General features: G+C 53.1%; 1 protein-coding gene across 2 annotated transcripts in view; it reads right to left on the bottom strand.

The window, feature by feature from the left end:
- The window catches only part of SEMA5A (semaphorin 5A), a 343,026-nt gene that overhangs the window by 12,374 nt on the left and 312,723 nt on the right, over window positions 1-17,929 (bottom strand). For both annotated transcript variants that reach the window (XM_037529538.2, XM_054687924.1), the window contains 3 exons: window positions 6,890-7,115; window positions 5,330-5,548; window positions 1,012-1,182 (listed from right to left, as the gene is read on the bottom strand). In XM_037529538.2, coding sequence (XP_037385435.1) covers window positions 1,012-1,182; window positions 5,330-5,548; window positions 6,890-7,115 — 616 coding nt within the window. The remainder of the gene's footprint in view (window positions 1-1,011; window positions 1,183-5,329; window positions 5,549-6,889; window positions 7,116-17,929) is intronic.

Below are 17,929 nucleotides of genomic sequence, written 5' to 3'. Positions count from 1 at the left end.
GAGACCAGGAGGAGGAGTCTCCCTTCATCCCCTGCATGTCAGCCCAGCGGCGCCCAAGCACGAGTGGTAACGGCCCTGCTCGGGGCCTCCCAGCCCACCGGGCCATTCCTGAGAGGGCTCCTCTCACTCCACCCCGACTGTCACCTACACAGGGACCAGCATGTCAGCTGGTGCCAGTGTCTGGACCAGCCCTGCACTGAGGGCGCCGTGAGAAGCAGTTTATCACAGAGCAGGGCCAAGGAAGTCACCTCCAGGGTGACTGTTCCCCTCTTTGGGCACTTATTGGGGGTGCACATCACCGAGCTCACATCTGGGGGGGCCTTTAAAGATGCTGTCTTGGAGCATGCGTGCAACTCTCTTGGCCAGGATTATCACCCCCGTTTTGGAGACAAACAATCTGAATCTGAGTGTCTCAATCCCCGAGGACATTCAGGGTGTGGTTGAGGCTCCACACCAGGCCTCAGCCCACCTGGCGGGCAGCCGTGAGTGCGGAGAGCAGGACAGAAAGGGGGTACCGACCCAGGGGACCCAGCATGCGAGAAAGCATATGCAGATGCTCATCAAACCCCGGGTGCGCCTTCTAGCGTGTGGCAGAGGAGGAAGCAGCGGGCACAGGGTGGACTCCCGCAGGGGGACAAAGGCTTTTGCTTGGGATCTGCTCTCAGCCCTGGCACGAGGGGAGGCTGTCAGCAAGAGAGAAAAGTTCCGAGCTGCGTTTTGTTGAAGTCAACAGCAGATGCAACAAAAAATTAACCACTTGGCATGAGTGGGAAACCGGAACTCTGCTGGGATGGTTTGAGAGGTTTCGGGAATTTGCTTTTGGAAGAACCGGCCTTTATCTCTGCCAATCCCAGAGTTCCTAAGCACGTGGGAGCAGCAGCAAGTGCAGGCAGGGGCACAAGTGGGCTCCCTGGGCAGGGGGGCGGGCAGGCTCCCGGGGGCAGGGGCGAGGCCAGGGCAGCTCCCCAGGGCAGGGCGGCGGGTGGGCTCCCGGGGGGAGGGCAGGCTTACCAGGGCAGGGCTGCGTGTTGCAAAGTGCCTCCTCCGTGTGCAGCCCCAGGCAGATGTCTCCCCCGTAGGCGGGCGCCGGGTTGGTGCAGGAGCGGGTCCGCATGTAGTGTCCCCCGCCGCAGGTGGCCGAGCATTTGGACCAGGGGGACCAGCAGGACCACACACCGTCCACTGGGAAGGGAGACAAAGTCACATGCTTCCGTGAGCCACATTCAGCCCTGCCAATGTGGCCGCAGGGCATCGGCACGGAGGGGCCAAGCCACCCTGACCCCTGGGGCCCCTGGGGGCTCCCTCTTGGCCAGGGAACCAGCTTTGCATATTCTTCCCCAAGCCTTTTCAGTTGCTCTTCCAGGATCACCCCTAGAGGTACGCTAGGCAAGCGCACTCGAGTGTGACTGCGGAGCGCCGGCTGGGGAATGACCCGGAGCCACAGTCCTGGTGATGAGCTGGACCACCAGCCACCCCACCTTACCCAGGCAGCACCAGCTCTGCACCGAGCAGTCCAGTCGGCCAGACGAGCCTCAGCGCCAGGTGGCGTCACAGGTGCCTAACCACCTGGGTCACAATCGCCCAGGGGGAGATTGGGACTGAGAGAGGCCGACCGGTCCCGCTTGGAAGAGCCATGGAGAATGCTGTGTAGATAGATTCACGCTGCATAGCCCAGCTGGGGCAAATCATGCAGACGTGACCCCACATTTACAGGGGAGACTCCAGAGGAGAGTCGACTTGCAGAACAGGAGGATCCACTGAAATCCACTGCTGAGGGAGCAGCGGGGAGACAGGAGGGGTCTGCTGCGCCCTGTGGGTAGCTCCCTGGCCGGGGATCAAACGCAGGCCGTCCTGGTGGTAGCTGCACTGAGACTTAACCCCTACGCCATCAGGGAGGACCCCACTTTTGAGGAATCAAAGCAACTAATTGTTGGGAATTATAGTTGATCAAATGAAAGTTACAGACGAAGCCACCGGGGAGAAGGGAGGAGGGCGGCTGCAGTGGGAGGCTTGTCCGCTGCGGCGAATTACAGCGAAGACGAAGACGCAACTTAGAGCACAACGACCAGCCGCTGAGAGCGAAGCAGAGGTAAGTGGCGCCTGGGTGTGGGCGCACCTGTCAGCGGGGGGCCCTGGTGCTGGTTCAGATTATACCAGGTGAATCGTACTGGGGCTGTGGCTCCGGAATTAAACCCCGGGCTAAAGGTTTAACTCTGACAACAAAAAGAGATGGACGCCGCCCTCCCTCGGAGTGGGCACACCGGACAGTGATTCCCCACACAGGGGGCACCGGGGCCTCGCAGGGCTTCGGCGGGGGCCGGCTGCGCTGGGCTCTGCGGGGCAGCCCTGGTGGCCTGCGGGACGGGCCTACACCTGCGCGCCTTCTGTGTGCCACGCGGTTTGCAGAACACAGTGCGGACTCAAGGGCGTCCCAGCAGCAAGGCCGCGCGTCACAGTTCGCCACGGGGGTCTCCCCAGCGTTGTCTGGGGACGCACCCCTGGGCAGATGCAGGGTTTGATTCAAAGAGTTTGCCCTCCCCCATCAGGCCCATTCATTCTTCTCTCCCTCCCTCTTACCGCCTCCGTGATAAAGATGAAACGGGACTATCGCACTCAACTCAGTAAAAACGGATCAAAAGAGTTTTTATTTGCTGCCGTCCGTTTTACGCAGTCGAAATAAAACTCTGAGGTCGCTTTCATCTTCTTCGACTATTACTTGGTAACAAAGAACCATCTTTTCTCTTTAATTTGTCTGCCACATTGAATTGGTCATCCGTTCCGAACTAACGTGGCTGGAGGGAAAGGAAGGCCCAGACGTCTCCCTGTGACGGGCGAATTGTGTTGGGAAGGTACGAGCTGCAGCAGCCCGCGGGGGTGAGGGGGGTCCTGCCCGCCAGACTCAACTTTCAAGGCTCGTTGTGGTTTATAAGCACCGGGAGGCCAAGTTTCCACCGATTCCATGAAGAGCATTTCACATTCATCTCGCACACTTGGATTTATTTTCAAACTTAGAGATAATGAGAAAACTCCCTTTAAGTGAAACACAGTGCCCGGTTTTAACTCTTCACTGCGGGCACAACAGGACGGAGAGAGAAGCTGCCAGGCAGGAGTGCAGGGGGTGCGGGAGAGGAGCCCAGGAAGTGGCCGAGCAACTCAGCATCCACCGCCCCAGCCCGGCTCCGCGGAGCCGCCTCCAGCTCTGTCTCAGGATTCGCTCGCGGTGGGAGAGAGGCCTGACTCGGCACCGCCTGCCCCTGCGCTCACCCCCCACCCCCCCAGGGAACAGGACGGGGCCTCTCCCAGCATGGCCACGGCTCTCCTGGCTTGCAGAAAGAAAATGGAGTCAGAGCTGCTTGGAGACACCGAGGCCGTGTAGACAGGACGCTGGTCGGACGGCCGAGTCAACTCAAACGACACCCCCAGCCGCTCAGACGGTGTCGCAGCGCGGGGGCGAAGCCTGGCACGCAAGCCAGGGACGCAGCCGGGCGCTGGGGAAACAGGGGGCCGTGTCTGGAGCCTGGAGGCGAGGGTGGACGGAGGGGCCCTGGCGTCCCCATGCGCCCCCCGTTTACAGCGCCGACCCTACTCCAGCAGGGCTCACCCGTGGGGTCCGTCCCAGCCCCGACAGAGGAACCCTCCCCGCTCCGTGCTGGGCTGTGGGAAAGCAGCAGCTCCGTGACCTTTCCCAGCCCCGGCCTCGCCTGGCGGGGAATGTGGGCCGTTGAAGGGAACAGTCTCTTGAGGCTGGAGAAATTCTGGGGCAAACAGCCCAGGGAGGGCAGGGCACAGAGGAGCCGGGACACGGCTGGAAGCCCCAGTGCAGGGCTGGGAACCGGGTATTTTCAGCTCCCCACACCCGCTGCTCACACACCCACGCGCCCATCTGCCGCTCAACCCTCCGTCCTCCAGCCACCAGCCACGCGTCCACCCTCCTCCGTTCACCATCCGCCCGTCCGCCGGCCACCCGCCGGCCACGCAGCCACCCACCCGCAGGTCTCTTCCTCCATTCACCATCCGCCCGTCCGCCGGCCACCCGCCGGCCACGCAGCCACCCACCCGCGGGTCTCTTCCTCCTCACCGTCCACTCAGCTGTCCACCCGGTCCTCCGCCCTGCGTGCCCATCCTCCCGCCCCCCGCCGTCCACCCACCGTCCAGCCAATGTTCTCTGGACACTGGCGGGAGCCAGTTTCTTGCTTAAAGGCCTCGGCGCTTACCTGCACCTACTGAAAAAAAAAAATGCTCCCCTGTCAGGATCCTGTGATTGGAAGCGCTGGACCGGGTGTCCGCACTGACCCCCACTGTCTATTCGGCCAACTTGTACCTGTCCCTCAAGACTGAGCTCAGGGGCAGCGGCTCAGTGGACTCTCTGTTGTCCTGGCCCGGCAGCTCTCTAGCTGATGTAGCCACGGCACCTGGCCACGGACCGGTCAGCCGAGACCCACCGGCTGACCTTCCCGGGTGCTGGTGGGTGGGTGGAGCTGCGGGCTGTGCCCCCTGCTGGTGGGTCAGTGGCCGCTTCTGGCTTACTCACTGGCCCCCTTCTAGTGAGTGCCTGGCCCGGGGAGCCGAAGGAGGGCCCTGCGGGGTGAGAGGCCATCACAGAGGCTGGGCCTCCTGGGCACTCACTCGGGGGCAAAGTCAGAGGCAGGACACGGGGAGGCGAGGCACAGACTCCCGAGATGCCAGGGGAGTCAGTGGCGCAGGAGGCAGCAGAGAGGCTGAGGAGACAGAGGGGCCAGCGGCCGTCCCAGCGCACAGAGCCCTGGACAGGGCCTCTTATAGCTCCTTTCTTAACCCTGCGCTTGCTGGGAATTCTGTGGAGTGAGAAGCGGGTCTCAGGGGGAAGCCCCAGACCACACGGCTTCCGTCAGCCTCCAGCAGAGGAGACTGTGTGCACAGAGGACTGACCTCCACGGAAAGTGGACCCCAGGGGATCAAGGGCTGGCAGGCCCCATGGTGGGGGTCACCCCTGATAATCATCATCCCAGAGGAGGTCTCTGGTGCATGGAGGCTGGTTTTGGTGGCTGGGCCCTCAGAGTCTGGGAGAGGGAGAGTGTCCAGGCTCCAGGAAGGGCCACGTCCCTCCAACACGGCGGCAGGGCCGACTCCTCCAATGGGCTCGGGGGCCAAGGAGAATGCTTTAGTTTCGCTTAAATCAGAAAAACTAGGTGAATGTCATCCGGTTGGGCACATCTGACTTCACACCGATGTGGTGGGAGCGATGGCCTGTCATGTGTACACGCGTGTGTATCTGGACAGGGCACTCGAGCGCAGAGCTGGGCGCTGGGAGAGCCCCCGTTAGAGGCCTCGGCCCCCCGCACCCACTCACCTGGGCAGGGCAGGACGTTGCACTCCTGGTACTCCAGCGCGGGCCCCAGGCAGGGCATGCCGCCGTGCTTGGGCTCGGGGTTGTTGCACACGCGCTTGCGGTTCCGGATGCCCCTGCTGCAGTCGCGGCTGCACTGCGACCACGAGGTCCAGGCCGACCAGGCGCCGTTGACCGTGTGGGCAGAGTACCTCCCGGCGCGCAGGAAGTCCCCGGACAGGCCTGCGAGGAGAGGGCACACGGAGACCCTGTTAGGGGCCCCCGGGCCACCGGCATCCATGCCAGCTCTGGCCGCGGCAGCCTGAGGGGAGACACCGTCCCCAGAGCCCCCCACACCCAGACAGCAGCGTCGCCCCGCACCGCAGGGCTCTCCTGCTCGCGGGCGGTAAGGAGCCACCCAGAGCTCCGTTTGGAAGTGCAGAGGGGTCCGCTGGCGACTAACAGGTTGTGCTTTTCTGAGAAACTTCTTCCAAAGAAAACACGAGCTCTCGCCCTCCTGGGATTCCACAACAAACGACGCCCGTCCAGAGAAGCGGACCCCGGCACGGACATGTCCCTTCACCTGGTCACCTTTCCGGGGTCCCTTCCGGCTGGTGAACGAGGAGGAGCTGAGCCCCCCGAAGCGCAGGCCGTGGGGTAACGAGGCCCAGCTCATGGCCAGGGGCCCGCACAGCCCCTCTGACCTCGCCCGGCCCGCCCACTGACCAGCAAAATGCGCTTCCCCAGGGAAAAGCAGCAGCAGCAGCAGCAAGCGTGGGCTGTTCGCTAAGCCCCAGCTCACAGGCCCGAGCACTGAGCCCACTGCTGGGGAGCAGCGCCCCAGCTCCGTTAGCCACAGCCAGAAGGCCTGCTCGCGTGGATCAAGAGGCCGGCTGCTTTCATATTACTGCCCTCAGGCACCTTCTCCTGCGCGGGCCATGTGGGCCACTTCTAACAAAACAAGCCCCCAAGCCCCAGCCGGGCAGTCCCGGGTCCTGAGAGAGGGCGGCAGGCCCGCGACCCCCAACTCTGGGGGCGCTGCTGTGCAGACACCTGGGCTCTGCTCATCAGAGAAAATGGATTAGAAGGTTCTCGATGAGCCAGTGCTTCGTGGCTGATCACTGGAAAACAACTACACGCACTGAGCCTCGCTCGGTGCGCTCAGCGGCCACAGGCCCAGCCGGGCGTCTCCAGGTGATCAGGACCCAAGGGTGGGGCGGCTGCGGAACCCGAGGCCCTTAGACCGAGGAAGATGACCGCGCCAGCTGGGCGCAGCCTGGAGAACGGGGACAAACCACCAGGAGCCCCGGGACATTTTCCGATACTAAAAAAACTCTATTTTTGACAAACATACTGCTCATTTGGAGGTTACATTCCCAAAACCACTCAGCCTGTCACCGCCTTGGCGTCAGGAGATCTCTGCCACCCACTTGTCACCACGGCAGTCTGGGGCAGTTGTGTTGGAGGAGGCTCGTGACCGCACCCCAAGTCGTCAGAGGGAGGAACCCCGACTTCAGGGGCAGGCTGACCCCCCAGCCTTTCCCTCCCCCGCCCCCCCGCCAGGCCCCAGGCCCGCGGCCTCACCGTCCGTGGAGCAGCCGCTGGAGCCGTCGCTGGAGCAGTAGCGCATCTCGATGCGCTGGCGCCCCACCTCCAGCAGCGCGGGGTCCGGCAGGCGCGCCTTGCAGGTGTAGCGGAAGCGCTGCTCGTAGTGGCCGCCGTTGTCCGAGATGTTGACGGGCGTCCAGGGCGTCCAGGGCGTGGTCTTCTTCAGCTCGGGGCACGGGCTGGTGTTGCACGGCTGGTACTCCTGGGGACACGGGCGTGGGTCACCGGGCACCACGGAGACCGGCGGGGCGCTCCGGGCACCCCTCCCGCCCGCGCAGCCAGGCGCGCAGGGAACGTCCAGGGCAGGCGGCCTCCGGGGGGCCTGCGCCCCTTCTCCTGTGCCCGCGGCGAGAACGCGCGGCAGGAGACAGTGACCCCCGCCGGAGACCAGCCGGCCCCTCCGCCACTGCCCCGCCTTGCCGCGGCGCAGACTCGGGGTGCCGTGTGCGCCCAGCCGGGGCGGGGCAGGGCCCTGAGCTTCTCCCAGATGGCCGGGTCCATGCAACAGGGAGGCCCGCACCTTCAGGAGCAGACGCAGAGGGCGCTCCCCACACCCCGGCTTCCTCACTCTACAGTCATCATTTTTTTTTTTAAAGATTTATTTATTTATGCATACAAGAGCTGGGGTACAGGCCAGAGGTGTGGGGGTGAGAGGATTCACCAGAGACAGAGCGGGGAGCAGAACAGGCAGATCTACTGAAATCCACTGCTGAGGGGAGCAGCGGGGAGACAGGAGACACAGCTGTGCCATGTGGGGTGCTCCCTGGCCGGGGATCGAACTCCTGCTGTGGTGGCTGCGGTTTAGCTTCATAGGTTGCGTCATAACCCCTTGCGCCACCAGGGAGGCCCTACAGTGTCATCTTTTCCAGGTAGATGAAGTTCTGCAGCAGGACACAGGGTGGCAAGCGCGTTTTAGTCCTGGCTGCAGCAGTGGTTCGGCCTCTGTGCGGGGACCTGCCAGCAGGTATCCCAGGAGCATGAGCAGGTGTGTGTGTGGGGGGGACCATTGGGCGTCAACCTCTGATTCTGTTCACTGTTTATTTCCTTGTTGGGCGAAGTTCAGCGTAAGAGTCGGCACTTTTTCTTACAAATGGTTTTTGAGGTTTGATTATGATGCATTCATTTAAAATATTAACTTATAAAATGCTGAGAAATGGTATGACTGGTCTGTTTTATTTTAATGACCAGCATTATGAGGTGATTGAATTTGATAGGAGTAGTCAGGGCCTGCCTGAGCCTGCAGGTTATAAACAACTGACTGCCCAACTGCTGTAGTAACTACCCACCTCTGGATGGGGCTTGAGTGCAATTAGAGTTAATGCTAAAGAAAGAAATTATTTTAAAAGGGATTTCAGGAGAGCTAATCATTATTGCCACATAAGATTCTTAATATTCTGGTGGAAAATATCAGGTAATAATCATTACTAAAATCCATCCCACTCTGGTCTTTACCCAGGAATTCAAGTCAGGGTCTCACAGAGATATCTGTACCCCCACTTTTACTCCCATTATTCACAATAACCAAGATATAGACACAACCTAAGTGACTGTTGAAAGGTGAGGGGGATAAAGAGATGCCATGTATGTATCACACAATGGAATATTATTCAGCCAGGAAAAGGGAAGGAAATCCCCACATTGGCAAAAATGGGGACGGACCTTCAGGGCACTATGCTAAGTGAAATAAGTCAAACACAGGCTAATTCTGTATGATGTCATTTACATGTGGAATCTAAAAAACACAAGGTCAGAGAAACAGGGAGTAGAGTGTTGACTGCCAGAGGGTACACAGGAAAATTGTGGGTGGGGGGGACAAACTCCCAGTTATAAGACAATAAGATGGGAGGCCCAGCGCAGACTGTAGAGACGATGGCTGCGACAAGGTGCCGCTTCTGCTTGGATATTGCTAAGCTACAGTGGAAATTATTTTGTACCATATAAATATAAACTTAACAAGCCACGTGATGCCCACAGATGTCATGTGTCGATGAGACCTCAGGGAAGCTAAGAACAGACAAAAATAAAGAGCTGATGCATGAGAAATTTAATGAATAAATGGTCAAGAACATCAAAGAGAAAGGACAGTTACTAAAGCAGTTTAAGACGTTTCTCCAGATGTTCCTTACACGTTGTTCTTTGTCTCTGGAAGGGTTTCTTCCAGGGACAGGGACTGGGTGCCTGCAGGGCCTCCCTGGCTCCTTGGCCACGTCCTGCAGGTACTGCCTCTCAGGCACAAGCCCCTTGGCTCCCCCATGGCCTCCTTCCTCACTCGGCCCCAGCACATCCACAGATGTTCCACAGAACCACAGGACGCAACCCGGGGAGGATCACGCTTTGCCAGATCCATCGTATGCCATTCATCATACAGAGAATCACACCTTTTTGGTGAACGGGTCAGTCATACCCCTCAGTCCACAAACAAACCCACTCAAATGGAATTTGCACAAATGTGGGGAACAAAGTGAGATGTTGAGTGCTCCCCCATTTTGCTGTACTAGTTTTCCTTTGAGATGAACTAGAATATCTTATGTTCCATACGTTGAAAGTAAAATACACACGGACATCCCGAAGAAAATTTTGAAATCCTGTGCTCCACACAAAGCAAGACGATTGCCCTAAAGTCACTTCATCAACAGCCAAACGTGCGGCCCGAGTTTGGGCTCCCACGGGAACCTGCTCGTCTCCCGGAGCCGGACGCTCCTTCTGTATCGGGCCAGGGGGCAGCGGGTGGCGCAAAGGGGAGGGGGCAGTGTTGGTGGTGGGGGCTGTGGCGCCTTGATGGCGGCTGTGGTGTGGTGAGTGACCGCTTCTGGCCAAGATGGAGCAACAGCAGTGGGGTTAACCTTTCACCAGGAACTGAAAATTCTGTGAGATGACAGTCTGAGGACACTGGCCGTCAGGCCTGGAACCAAGAGTGCACTTTTTAGGCAGAAAAGCCCACAGTTCTGTTCAGAACTCGCTTGCCCATCAGCAGCTTTCCCGAGAAGCCACAGTTCTGTCTCTGACCACTTCTGTGAAGTGTCCCTAAGTCCCTACGTGCAGGGGCCTCTCTCCAGGGTAAAGCCTGGGATAGGTGCAGCTGCCCTCCCCAGCTGACCGTCTCGGGGATTCTCACATGGGTGTGCTCACTTTCAATGGTCTGCACTTTTTTAAATGCAGAAATGCAGCAAATATTCCTGTGCTTTCTAGAACACAGACATGCATGTGGGCATCTGATTAAATATGCATGTGTCTATCCACAAAAACAGAGCTGACTGTCCTGCTTCCACATTATTTTAGGCATCCCTTTTTATAAGCGCGGGGAAGCCCGGGAGAGTAAGAAAACCAGCACTGTCCCTGGAAATCTTTCTCCCACAGGCTGTGATTTGTGGACACTTTATAAACTTACATCTCCGATGAGGAGACCGATTCATTTAGTTTATTCTTCCACACTCGTGCCTTTAAATTCTCAGTTTCTGAGAGTAAACATCAAGCGTTCGGACATCTTTTTCTGGCAAATACCTTGCAGTGGGGGGAGAAGCTATTTTTAGTTAGAAGTGAACCCTATCTTTGGGGAAATGTTTACTTCTCAAAGCGCTGATGGAAATGGTGACGTTTCTCCATGTCTTCGGGGAAAAAGGTTTCCCTGCGAAAGAGCTGCTTCACGTGACTGTAATAATTTGTGCACACATTAAGTGTGCTTATTTTGGAAATAGCATCAACTGAACTGAGGTTGTGTTGTATGAGATTAAGGCAGAACAGCTCGCAGCATATTTAAAACCCAAGGGGGAGTCGTCTGAGAGACTTTCAAGTACAAAATCTGAGCAATAAATGGTTTCCTGTTTTCTGACCAGAAAATGACGCGTGTTGTGCGCGTCTGTGCTGGCATATCTTGCCATACGCAGCCATAAGAAAACTGGGGTTCAAGGAGAGGAACAGGAAACACTCGCTGTGCTCCTAACTTTGGGAAGCGTTGGCTGCAGTCACGTCTTCACCCTTGTGTGAGCTAAAGTGGTTTAATTTCTTGGCAAGAAAATGTAACATAAAATTAGAATAGTGGAGCGGTTATGGGATATTGGAGAACGTATTCCTCTAAAAGCAATTACTTAGTAGCACAGGCTGCTATTAGTAAACATTTTACACAAACACCTGGATGAGTCTCTGACAAGTAAACATTGATTTTATAGATCAATTAATTTCTAAAAAAGTAACTTTGCTCTTTTGAGAAATAATACACCGCACTAACAAGAAATGGGAGTCAGATGGTGCTGATAAACACATAGAACTTGTTTTCACCTGCTCATCAACTGCAAAAATCAAACACCATTTTTCTCTCTTAGATCATCAGGATGCCTTTGATCGTCAAACTCTGCTTTTTGTACCTAAAGGATCTTAGGACAGGGCCTCCCTGGTGGCGCAAGGGTTAAGACACAACCTGTGAAGCTGTCCGCAGCCTCTGCAACATGAGTTGGATTCCCAGCCAGCCAGGGAGCAACCCACATGGCACAGCAGACCTCTCCTGACTCGCCCACTGCTCCCCTCAGCAGTGTACTTCAGTGAGTCTGCCTGTTCTGTTCTCCTCTCTGTCTCTGGGGAATCCTCTCACCCCCCAAATCTCTGGCCTATACCCCAGCTTTTGTATGCATAAATAAATAAATCTTATGTATGCATCAATAAAGGATCTTAGGACAAAACAGAGTAGTAACACCTTCTATTTCCTTATTCAGCTAGTAAAATTCCCAAAGATATCTCAGGGAGATGCAGAAGCCGTGTCTTCTTCTGTGCCTTATCAGACACGTGGTGTTGCCTGTCTCTGGGGGTGTCCTACCCAAGAGCCTTGGAAATATCAGGTCTCACTCCCATCACCCCCTGTGCCCCCAGACCTTGATTATGGCACAGCTGTGACCAGGAGAACGTTAAACAGTGAGCACCCACCCCCACTCCTTCGGTGGAATGCTACGATGCCCCAAGATTCTACCCCCTGGTGTCACCCCTGTGTAGCCCCCTGGGTCCTGTGATGGATGCGATATGAAAATATTAAGACTTCTTTAAAGCTGAGCAATCTCTCTCTTCAGGACAATTTGGACGGTCACAACAACCCGTAAGTATCCCAGTGGGTAATCCACAGGGGAATGGATTTATCAAACTGGTAAAATAAGTTTACATTAACTTGCATCCAGATTTCCAAGCATATCATTTCAATTCCTCTATAATGTGATTGAGTGGAAAACTGTACTCTTATCTGAGTTTCCAAGAAGTTGACTTGTTATCTGTTTATATTTCTTAAGTAGTGAGCGAAGATTTCTGGTGCTACAAGATAGTGGTAGGAACATCAATTTAATCTAAAACCCTTCCATCATGAGTGATGTGCAGGGAACACTCAGGCTAAGCTCAAAGACCTTCCATCACTTCATTGCACCAGTATGGGGATATTTGGAACTTCTTGAGGGTTTTCTGGCTCTCTCATTTGGAATTCCATCTGGGAATGGATCTGGGAAATGAAAAACATGTATGTCTTATCAACATCTTTTGCCCATAATTTAAATCACAAGGGACCACATTTTTTTTTGCTCTGTTTATGTCCAATTTACTGTGGGAAATTAATCATGTTCCAGTTAAAGATTTTAAGGCTAGTCCTTTGAATAATTCCAGGAATTATTCAGAACTTATGGGTAATGACTTGAATTTCTCAATATTTCATAAATATTTGTATTTCTGAAATTAAAAGTCAAAGTAGGGGCCTCCCCGGTGGCACAGCGGGTTGAGCGCAGCGCTGTGAAGCTGTCCGCAGCCTCTGCAGCGCGGGTTCGATTCCCGGCCGGCCAGGGAGATTCCCACATGGCGCAGCAGACCTCTCCTGTCTCACCCGCTGCTCCCCTCAGCAGTGTATTTCAGTCAGTCTGCCTGTTCTGCTCCCCACTCTGTCTCTGGTGAGTCCTCTCACCCTCCCATACCTCTGGCCTGTACCCCAGCTATATATAAATAAAAAATAAATCTTTAAAAAAAGTCAAAGAAATATTATCCAAATGACATTTCAATTAAGAACACAGTTATGAAAACAAAACAAACAAAAAAACATGTTATCCATCCATCTGTCCATCTATCCATCCATCCATCCATCCATTTTCAGTAATCATTATTGAAGCATATATACCAAAAACAAGACGCTAAGCTACCTCCTCAAGGGATCTTAGATATTAATGTTGAAAACGAACATGTGAAGCTCAAAGGAGGCATGACAGTGCATAAATGCCACACCAAGCATGTGCTGTTAGAGCTAAGATGCAGGAGAAACTTGATCTTAAAAAGCAGTGGACGTAGTAATTGAAATTGGCCCATCCCAAGGGCTATTTAACTTGGGAGTCTGTGTCTGAGGCCAGCCAGGTTCCTAGCAAGGAGCAGCTGTCTTCAACAGCAGCACCGGAGGGGACACACCCTGCAGGTTAGCTGCTGGAGCACCAATTCTGGCTCAGTTACCCACGCCCTAGCAGAAACCAGACAAAAACCCCAGTGCAATCTGAGCCGCCTCAAAAAACAGAACACCTTGATCACAGGAGATGAAAGAACCACTAGTTTAAATATGAGCTATCAAAAAGAGTTGGGTGCTAATCCATGTTTTTTCTTTTTTTAAAAAAAAAAATTATTTATGCATATAAGACCTGGGGTACCGGCCAGAGGTGTGGGGGGTGAGAGGATTCACCAGAGACAGAGTGGGGAATAGAACAGGTAGGTTGACCAGAGTACACTGCTGAGGGGAGCAGCGGGGAGACAGGAGAGGTCTGCTGCGCCACGTGGGTTGCTCCCTGGCTGGGGATCAAACTCGTGCTGCAGAGGCTGCAGACAGCTTCATAGGTTGTGTCTTAACCCCTTGCGCCATCAGGAGGACCCCCTCATATTTTTTCTTAATAAATTGCCTATGTCCCTGTATATATGTTGAAAATGCAGGCGCATGGTCCCTGCAGTAATCCCAGTGAATGTGAAACATATACGGGTGGTCTGTCCACGCCCTGAGGTCACAACTGCTGGCCAAGGTTAAATCCACAGTCCAAGACCTGGAGGGGAGCCCTGTTCTACCTCATTATTCTGCTGGCTTGCCTCCCAGAGCTGGGGCAGCATTATCAAGAGGCCCTTCCTCCCCCCACAAAAGAGATATTGGTACTTCCAACCCGAGGAAAAGCCTTCATCCTTTGGCGGAATCCACATCTCAATGTAGTAGCTAAATAAGCAGATAATGACTTTCGTGTTCCTTGCCAGGTAAAGTGTCACAAAAGTGAATGTTCTGTCTGAAAACATGACAGCATCTTAACATAATCGTTTGTCTAGGACGACTATTGATGGATTTATTTCTAAGGGTTATAACATTCTCTCTCAGAACTTAATAGCTTATTGATGTGCTGGGTTATAATTAAATTCATTTCTTGCTGAAAATATTAGGAATGCAGGAGATTTTTCTATTTCTCACATCTGGTTTTATTCCCTCCCCAAACTCAATTCTAGGCACACTTTTGCTACTTCCTAAGCTCCCACTTCTATGTGAGAGTCTGGAAAATAGATGAAGACACGTTGCTCGAGCAGGCACTGAAGGACAGGCAGATGTGGTGACCACATACGTTTTTATACGAGGTGGGCAGCAAAATCCCGCCACTCACATGGTCCCTACACCTGACCCTGACCTTGGCCGCCAGCGTGGAAGCAGATGCTGCCCAAAAGAAGAGCTGGATAGAATCAAAATGTCAACAGGTTGAAATCAAATTTACAAGTCAACCTCTCTAGACCTTCACACATAATGCGTGGCAATAGTATAAAAATTCACTAGAAGATTTTTGTTAAAACAAAAATAGTCCAAATCAGTGTTTAAAGACTGACCTATGGTATGGATGTTTTCCCTGACTAATATGAATTGAAAATCATTCTTCTGTAAGTCTCTAAAATACTAAATTTAAGAAAGATAGGAGTAAACATCTTCCAAAACCCTATTTTTTTTTTTTTTTTTTTTGTTGCGGGTCGTTTGTCCTGACGAGAGCGAGTGATGGGCTGGTGCAGGCCTGCTCCTCAGCTCTCAGCCCCACAAATCCTCCCTCCCACTGTCACTCTAGAAACCTGTGTCTACATATGAAAACACAAAAACTTATGATTCCACTAATGGGGAAGTTCATACGAGGTTGTCTAAACCAACCATCCGGCCACAAATCTCTTTACTAAAATATGCTTCTTGAGGCCTAAGAACTGAAATGCTTAGATCTCTGTACTGCAGATGACTTTAAAATTCATTTTTCTCTTCTAGGACACACTGCCAATTTTTAAGCAAGAGTACTGACTGCTTTCTGCTTCGATTTCCATCCATTTAGACAAAAATAATCCATAGAATGGCTGAGTAAAAATGACTGCCCTCCAAAATACAACTGAAGTACCTCAAATCACTTAATTTTTCACAAATACAAGCATATAGAATTTAAAAGACTGTAGCTATCTAAGTTTTACATGGTGATAGGAAAAAATCAATTTTCTCCTTTTAGCATATTCCTCAGTTTTAGGGGCTCCTGGGCTTCCTCCCACCAGGGAGGGCTCTGGGCCACAGCCAGACAGAACCTGGCTGTCATGGGGAGGCGGGGAGGCCCACAGGTGAGCCCTTCTGCAGCGTCAACAGGGAGGGTACATGGGCTGCAGAGACAGGCCTCCTCATATCGCTGTGGGCCAGAGGCGAGTCACCCCCACCTTTACCCCTGGGGACACAGCAAAGCTCCTGTGAACTCCAGCACCAGATCAATTGTTGGAGCAAAGGCCTGGGGTCATCGTTTGTATTCAAGGTTCCATTGAGTCTTCATCTTCCTACATCTCAGAAACTCCAAATACCCCAAAGACTTCTCCTTCAATGGTGACATGAGGCCTTTCCAGAAGCACCTGCACATGTGCAGGTGGGATCCCTGCCTGGGATCCAACGTGGCCACCTCTACCTGGAGCAGAGTCACTTGGTTGTTTGTATCTCCTTCTTCCCTGGGCGGGAGCTCCTTGAGGTCAAGGACAGAAGAGATCAGATCTGCATTGCACCCACCTCACATCCCAAAGCCCTGCTCACACCCTGAGCTGCTCCAGACTTGTTTCCTGAGGGAACAGAGCTGATGAGACCCAGGTCGGGTTGCACTTGAAACGTGCTGGAGTGAGCCAACATTTGGTTACCGGGCAGGGTGGTGCCCTGAAGAGGCCAGAGTCACTACATTAAATTCTTATTTACAAAGGGAAGTCAAATATTGGAATCGTGCTACTTTAAAATATTAAATCCAGATTTTCATTTCTAATTAGATGTTCTGCATTAGTTATAAGTACTCAAGTCTTGCCTATGGGCATCTGATAAGGCCCTGGAAGGTCACTGCCAAGTATAATCTAATATCAAAACCTATTTTAATGAACTTCATACACTATTATGCAGGCATTCTGGCTTTTGGTGCTAAATGTGATTCATTTGGAGCAGACTTTAAAGCTAATTAGACAGAATTTGAAATAATTTACAATGAGAACAGGAAATGAAATGTTCACAAACAAATGTCATGGGAGGAAGATTAAAGGTGAGCTACAGGCAGCACCCCTGGAGTGTGGCGATGCCAGGACAGAGAAGACATGGAAGAATGAACTGAAGAGTAGACAAGGACACCTGAAAACATGAGGGTGATCCTTCATCGGAAAAGATGTGGGTGATATTTTCCCAAATTGTTCGCATCTTGAGAAGAACTGATGGATAAACCTCATAACTGGGCTCATCTATACAGCAGCCGACTGTCGGCCACGCGTTGATGACACCGTTATGAAAAAGTGGACATTGTTCCTGTCTTTCAAATATTAAAATATCTTCCTCTCAGTTATTAAGTTTTAAAACAAATTAATTCATTTCACATTACAGATGTGAGTCCGCTTTCAACAGGATTAAGCCCAAGTTTAAATAACATATTTTTGAGGAATATTAGCCTTAAATTTCAGGTTTTTAGGTTTAGGAACATTTAGCAAAGTTGAAGTTAAGACGGTGGGGAGGTTGTAGACTTCAGAATAAGGACCACGTGCACACACACACCTTCACACACACACACACACACTCACACCCATTTGCTTCCCATCATTTGTGTCTTTACAATGAGGGAGCCTCTCTCCGCTGGACAGCAACATCAACATGATGCCTGTGGGCACTGCAGGGGAAAGATAACTGAAAACATGATGTCACGTGTCTGAAATTGTTATAGAGCAACCCCGATATTAAACGGGTTCCTGGCTGTGGGTCCTCACCCGCGCGCTTTAAAGGGACTTATGAATACTCTACTACAGACACACACAAAAGGGTTAATAAAAGGTTTATTTACAAGAGGAAAGGAAATAAGGAAAATGTACAACTCAGGGAGAAAATAGGGAAATAAAGTCTTTAATGCGTCCTACCCGATCCGACGACCTGGAAACCCAAAGTCACTCCCAGAGCTGGCCGGAGGCTCCGCGCTGGCCGAGCGCCCCAAAATGGAGAGAGCCCCAAAGCCCACGTGTCTGCCTTTTGTATCCACCTGGCTGCTTAACCCCACCCTCAGGTCCCAGCCACCTTCCCTTTGGTGGTGATGGGATTTGGAGTTCCCAGTGTCTTTGGCTTTGACCTGGGGTGGGGGTGGAGTCCACAAAGCCTGTATGGAATTAGCTTTGGGACCGCCTTTTCCCCCTAACAAAATCACTGATGGAGTTACACTTTGGGGTCAGTAACTCCAAAGCCAGCCTAGCACCAGCACCACCCTTGGGAGTCCAGCAACGGGACCCCTTCGCCTGGCCTTCACGACCTCTTAGGACTGAAGCTGTTATAGGACAGGGAGAGGGGTAGCCCAAGCCCCGCAAACCTGCCTATTCTAAATGGGTTCTGCCATCCGCCGCATCAACACAAAACATAGGAGACTTTAATGGGAAGGAACTTTAATAAAACTAGGAAACAACACAGGTAAGGCAAAGAGTCTAGTTTCTAAATGAAGCACCCAAAGTGACCCGTCCCCTCGTGGGTAAAACTCCATCCATATGGGA

Source organism: Talpa occidentalis, unplaced genomic scaffold (genome assembly GCF_014898055.3).
Source record: "Talpa occidentalis isolate TD23 unplaced genomic scaffold, MPIMG_talOcc4v2.1 talOcc4.6, whole genome shotgun sequence".
In the NCBI taxonomy this organism is placed as follows: domain Eukaryota; kingdom Metazoa; phylum Chordata; class Mammalia; order Eulipotyphla; family Talpidae; genus Talpa; species Talpa occidentalis.
Note: the sequence above shows the minus strand (reverse complement) of the source record. Positions and strands in the feature narration are given on the sequence as shown.